We start from the raw sequence: 5,538 nt of genomic DNA on the forward strand, positions 1-5,538 counted from the left end.
CCACGGTTTTATTGTGTGGGCACTATCATGGATTGTCTTCACTTTACATACAAGGAAACTGAGGCTCAGAGAGCTAAGATAATTTACAAAGTTACTTAGTATAGTGGACTTTAATTTTTTTTCTTTCTTTCTTTTTTTTTTTTTATAGATACGGGATCTTGCTGGCTTTGTTGCCCAGGCTGGTTTTAAACCAGCTTGTTGCCCAGGCTGGTTTTAAACTCCTAGGCTCAAGCGATCCTCCTGCCTCAGCCTCCCAAAGTGCTGAGGCACCATGCCCAGCCCCAGACTTTAAATTTTTGTTAGCTTGTTTGTCTATCCAGCATCTGATCTCTTTTTTTCTTTGAAGAACACCTGGATTTTCCTTAAGGAACCATGCCTCCCACACATTCAGTCTACGAGGTTTGGGGAACTTGGCTTCAGCTCTTGGATTCTAGGCTGCATATGTAACTTTCCTACAACAATGGCAAAGAGGTATCTCTTTCCTCTGCGCTGGTAACTATGAGGATATAACCCTGGAGATACAGTAGCCACCTTGCCAATGCTGGGTGGGAGGTCACCTGAGGACAGATCAACACGGAGCAGAGCTGAGATGTTGGAGGGTGGGAGGTGCAGGAGGGAGCAAAGGAAAGAGAGAGAGAGAGAGCTGATGACAAACTTTGAGCTCTCAGATCCAGCCTGAAGACAGATACCCATGAACGTTTCAGTTAGAAGAGCCAGGACATTCCCTTTTATGCTTGTCAGTTAATTTAATTTAGTTATTTAACAAACACTCATGTAGAACTTACTAAGTGCCAAGAACTATTGGAGGCAGTATACAAATATCAACTAATTTAGTCTTCATGACAACCTTATGAAAGGAGGTAATATAATTATTTTCATTTTATTTATTTATTTATTTATTTATTTATTTATTTGATACAGAGTCTCTCTCTCCCTCTATCACGCAGGCTGGAGTACAGTGGTGTAATCATGGCTCTGCCACCTGGATTTCTTGGGGTCAAGCGATCACCCCAACTTAGCCTCCTGAGTAGCTTAGGACTACAGGCGTGTGCTATGACGCCTGGCTTTTTTTTTTTTTTTTTAACTTTCTTTTTCTCTCTCTTTTTTTTTAGAGACAGGAGTCTCACAATGTTGCCCAGGCTGATCTCAAACTCCTGAGCTCAAGTGATCTTCTTGCCTTGTCCTCCCAAAAGATTGCAAGCATGAGACAGTGCACCTGGCCATAATTTATTTTTTAAATTTTGCATAGAGACAAGGGTCTCGCTATGTTGCCAGGGCTGGTCTCGAACTCCTGGTCTCAAGCAATCCTCCTACTTTGGCCTTCCGAAGTGCTAGGATTACAAGTATGAGCCACCATGCCCAGCCTATTTTCATTTTAAAGATGGGAAAACTGAGGCACAGGGAAACTAAATAACTTGCCTGGGTCTTTGTTGGGATGGTTACTTTTGGAAACTAGCCAGGATTTGCTCTCTTTCCAGATCCCACGCGCTGAACCCTTTGCCGGTATTTCTTTTTTTTTTTTTTTTTTTTTTTTTTTTGAGACAGAGTCTTGCTCTGTCGCCCAGGCTGGAGTGCAGTGAAGAGATCTCGGCTCACTGCAAGCTCCGCCTCCCGGGTTCACGCCATTCTCCTGCCTCAGCCTCTCCAAGTAGCTGGGACTACAGGCGCCCGCCACCACGCCCGGCTAATTTTTTGTATTTTTAGTAGAGACGGGGTTTCACCTGGTCTCAATCTCCTGACCTCGTGATCCGCCCGCCTCGGCCTCCCAAAGTGCTGGGATTACAAGCGTGAGCCACCGCGCCCGGCCGAAACTATTTTCTTAAGGAGACTTCCTCCACTGCCAGAGATCTTGAATAGCCTCTTGGTCAGTTAGCCAGAAGCAATTCTTCACATAATTGATGAACTCAGCTTCCACTTTGGGAAGAGAACCACCTTTTTCTATACTTGCTTGCATTTTTGCTTTAATGTCTTCTACAGAACTAGGTCCTTTTGGTGTTTTAGGAGTTTTTTCCTGTTTTTTGAAGGACTCTTGTCCTTTTGATCTTGGTGTTGATGATAGTTTTGAGTCTTTTCCATTCTGATTTGACTTGTGTGCATTTTTGGCTGGAGTATCTCATATTAGATTTCTTCACTGGCACTTTTTCTTCAGCTTCTTCATCATCAAAACCATCATCATCATCATCATCTTCATCAACAGCAAGTTTTACTTTTTCTGTGGAACCCTGCTACCACCTCCAGGGGCAGACCACTTTCCAGATATACTGAAGAGTTTCACATCCTCCTCCTCTTCATCTTCTGACTCTGCGTCTTCCTCCACAGCTACTAAGTGCTGTCCACTAATATGCACTGGCCCTGAACCACACTTCAACCTTAAGACCACTGGTGGTGTTATTTCAAAGCCCCCACGGGAAACCGTTGGCTGTGCAGACATTTTCAAAGTCGCCAGTGTTACTTTAATTGGACTGCCTTCGTAATTCATTGCCTCTGCTTCAACGATGTGCAATTCATCCTTTGCACCAGCCCCTAAACTGACTGTTCTTAAAGATAACTGGTGTTCATTTTCATCATTATCCACCTTAAAGTGATCATCTTTGTCAGCCTTTAGTTCACAACCGAAAAGATAGTTCTGGGGCCTCAGGGGGCTCATGTCCATGTCCATCGAATCTTCTATCGAGTGGCGGCACACACTTAGGTGGGAGAGAAGGCGGACGGAGATAAACGAAGAGAGAACAGCCGCTCAGGATGGAATCATACCAGGCGACATTAACTATTAACATGTAAAATGTTTATCCATGTGACATCTAAAATTGCTGTGAGTAGTCCTGCCCCACTGTGTTGCCTCCCACTTCATGTCACTGATGCTTAGTTTCTTCGTCTTTATAGGGCTAAGCTTACGTCCCTCACAAGACTGTTGTTTGAAACAAATGAGGAAAGAACTGAGGCATCGCCCTGTGGCTTATAAAGCATTAAATAGAAGGGAGGCACCATAGCTGTTAAGATGATACACTTCTTCAGGGCGAGAGTGAAGATGTTGGTTTTTGACCTCGTAAGCCTCATTTTCTACCAGTCTCCTCTTGGCTAGCCTTACCAGGCTCCTTTTCTGTCTTAGGGTGTGCCCTTTCTTCTCTCACTGGAAGATTTTTGCTCAAGCATTCTCTCACACTGAAACACTCTTCCCTCTGTGGCAGATTGTGTTTTCCAAGAATGGCCATGGCAATATTTCTGCTCTTCCAGAATCTTGCTGCTCCCTCATCAAGAGAGGGAGTCTGTTTTTGTTTCCCCTCCCCTTGAAATGGAATGGGACTCTTATTGACCGCCTTAACAATTAGAACGCAGGAGACAGAATGCCAAGTGACTACTGAAGTTGGGTCTAAAAGGTGATATTACTTCTGCCTGAGTCTCTTTCTTGGGATGTTTGCCCTTGGAACCTAGTCCTGTGCTGAGGAAGCCCAAACTGGCCCACGTGGAGCGATCACTCAAAGAAGCCCACGTGCAGAGGAGCTGAGGCCCCTAGCCAACAGCGGACATTAATCACCACCTGTAGATGATTCCAGGTTTCAGCCTTTAAGTGCTCCAGCTAGTCCCCACACAGGTGCAGAGATAAGCCACCTGTGGTGTCTTGCCTGAATTCCTGACCCAGAGAACTTGTGATTGTAATAAACGGCTGTTTTATGCCAATAAGCATTGGAGAAATTTGGTATGCACCCATCATAACTAGAACACTTCCTCTCTTTGCCTGGCTGAGTCCTAAGTATCCTGCAGCTCTCACTAAAATTCCCCTTCTTTAGGAAGGCCTTTCTTTTTTTTTTTTTTTTTTTTCTTTTTTAGATGGAGTCTTGCTCTGTCGCCCAGGCTGGAGTGCAGGGGTGTGATCTTGGCTCACCGCAACCTCTGCCTCCCGGGTTCAAGCGATTCTCCTGCCTCAGCCTCCCGAGTTAGCTGGGATTACAGGCACCCGCCACCATGCCCCATTAATTTTTTTTTTTTTTTTTGTATTTTTAGTAGAGATGGGTTTCACCATTTGGCCAGGCTGGTTTCGAACTCCTGACCTCAAGTGATCCACCCATCTTGGCCTCCCAAAATGCTAGGATTACAGACATGAGCCACCGTGCCTGGCCAAGAAGGCCTTTCTTGAACAGGGCTAGATTGGTTCCCCAGTCATAATCTCCCACAGTGTCCTCTACTTCCCCTTTTGTAACACTTACCACATCTGTTGTGATGTTTTTCCCCACTATCTGCTTTGCCATACTCTGAGCCCCATGAAGGCCAGGACCAGGTCTGCCTATAGAATCTCCAGCAGCTAGCCTGGTAGATATGTGTGCATGGGATGCTCTCAGTAAATATTTACCAGGTGAATGGACAAATACGTTGCCCCACAGTGCCTGGCACAAATGCTCGGATGCAGCAAGAGATGGATCCATCCTTGAGGGTTTGGGAATTATTTCTGAAAATATTCTAGCCGGGAGTGGTGGCTCTCGCCTGTAATCCCAGCACTTTGGAAGGGTGAGGCAGGCAGATCACCTGAGGTCAGGAGTTCAAGACAAGCCTGGCCAACATGGTGAAACCCCGTCTCTACTAAAAATACAAAGATTAGCCAGGCGTGGTGGCGCATGCCTGTAGTCCCAGCTGCTCTGGAGGCTGAGACAGGAGAATTGTTTGAACCCAGGAGCCGGAGGTTGCAGTGAGCCGATATTGAGCCACTGCACTCCAGCCTGGGTGACAGAGGGAGACCCTGTCTCAAAAAAAAAAAAAGTCTCAAAAAAAAAAAAAAAAACAACCAAAAAAAAACACCAGGCGCTGTGGCTCATGCCTGTAATCCCAGCACTTTGGAAGGCCGAGGCAGGCGGATCACCTGAGGTCAGGAGTTCAAGACCAGCCTGACCAACACGCAGAAACCCCATCTCTACTAAAAATACAAAATATTAGCTGGGCGTGGCAGCGTGTGCCTGTAATCCCAGCTACTTGGGAGGCTGAGGCAGGAGAATCTCTTGAACCCGGGAGGCGGAGGTTGCAGTGAGCCGAGATCGTGCCACTGTACTCCAGCCTGGGCGACACAGCGAGATTCTGTCTCAAAAAAAAAGCAAAAAAAAAAAAGAAAATATTCCTATGTAGGGTACTCCATTGCAGCCAAGGTGGTACCGAAACACTATATAAATCCCTTGTTATTGCCATGAAAGATATCCAAGATATGTTGTTCAGTAATAAAAAGTAAGTTTCAAGAAAGATTTTAGGCTTCCACTCTCACCTGGAATGAAGAAAGTGGCAAAGAACATTGCTCCTCCCTTAACAATGAGGAAAAGGCAGATAATTTATGAAGTCCTGATTTTTCTTGAGCTCATCAGAGAGCTAAGGTTGCAAGGCAACCAAGTCAATTGAATTTCAAAGAGATACAAGCCTCTCACAGATGTGATGGAACACACAAATTGCATCACCTTTGACAGAGCATGGGGGAATGTGGTGGCTGCCATTCAAGTGGGTAAAAGAAAATCAGCTAAAGCTTAAAAAAATTTTTAAGCACCAAGTGTGCGCCAGCGTATC

The 5,538-nt window shown here is 45.4% G+C and overlaps 1 protein-coding gene across 1 annotated transcript; it reads right to left on the bottom strand.

Annotated features, from left to right (window-relative positions):
* Positions 1 to 2,188: 2,188 nt before the first annotated feature.
* LOC129472697 (nucleophosmin-like) lies at positions 2,189 to 2,720 on the bottom strand. The gene has a single exon (XM_063632108.1). The coding sequence runs from the start codon at positions 2,657 to 2,659 to the stop codon at positions 2,204 to 2,206; it is 456 nt and encodes a 151-aa protein (XP_063488178.1). The 5' UTR covers positions 2,660 to 2,720; the 3' UTR covers positions 2,189 to 2,203.
* Positions 2,721 to 5,538: the final 2,818 nt, after the last annotated feature.

Source organism: Symphalangus syndactylus, chromosome 22 (genome assembly GCF_028878055.3).
Source record: "Symphalangus syndactylus isolate Jambi chromosome 22, NHGRI_mSymSyn1-v2.1_pri, whole genome shotgun sequence".
Lineage (NCBI taxonomy): Eukaryota > Metazoa > Chordata > Mammalia > Primates > Hylobatidae > Symphalangus > Symphalangus syndactylus.

Coding starts and splice junctions, on each gene's coding strand:
- LOC129472697 (XM_063632108.1), bottom strand. CDS start 2,659: ATGGACATGGACATGAGCCCCCTGAGGCCCCAGAACTATCTTTTCGGT.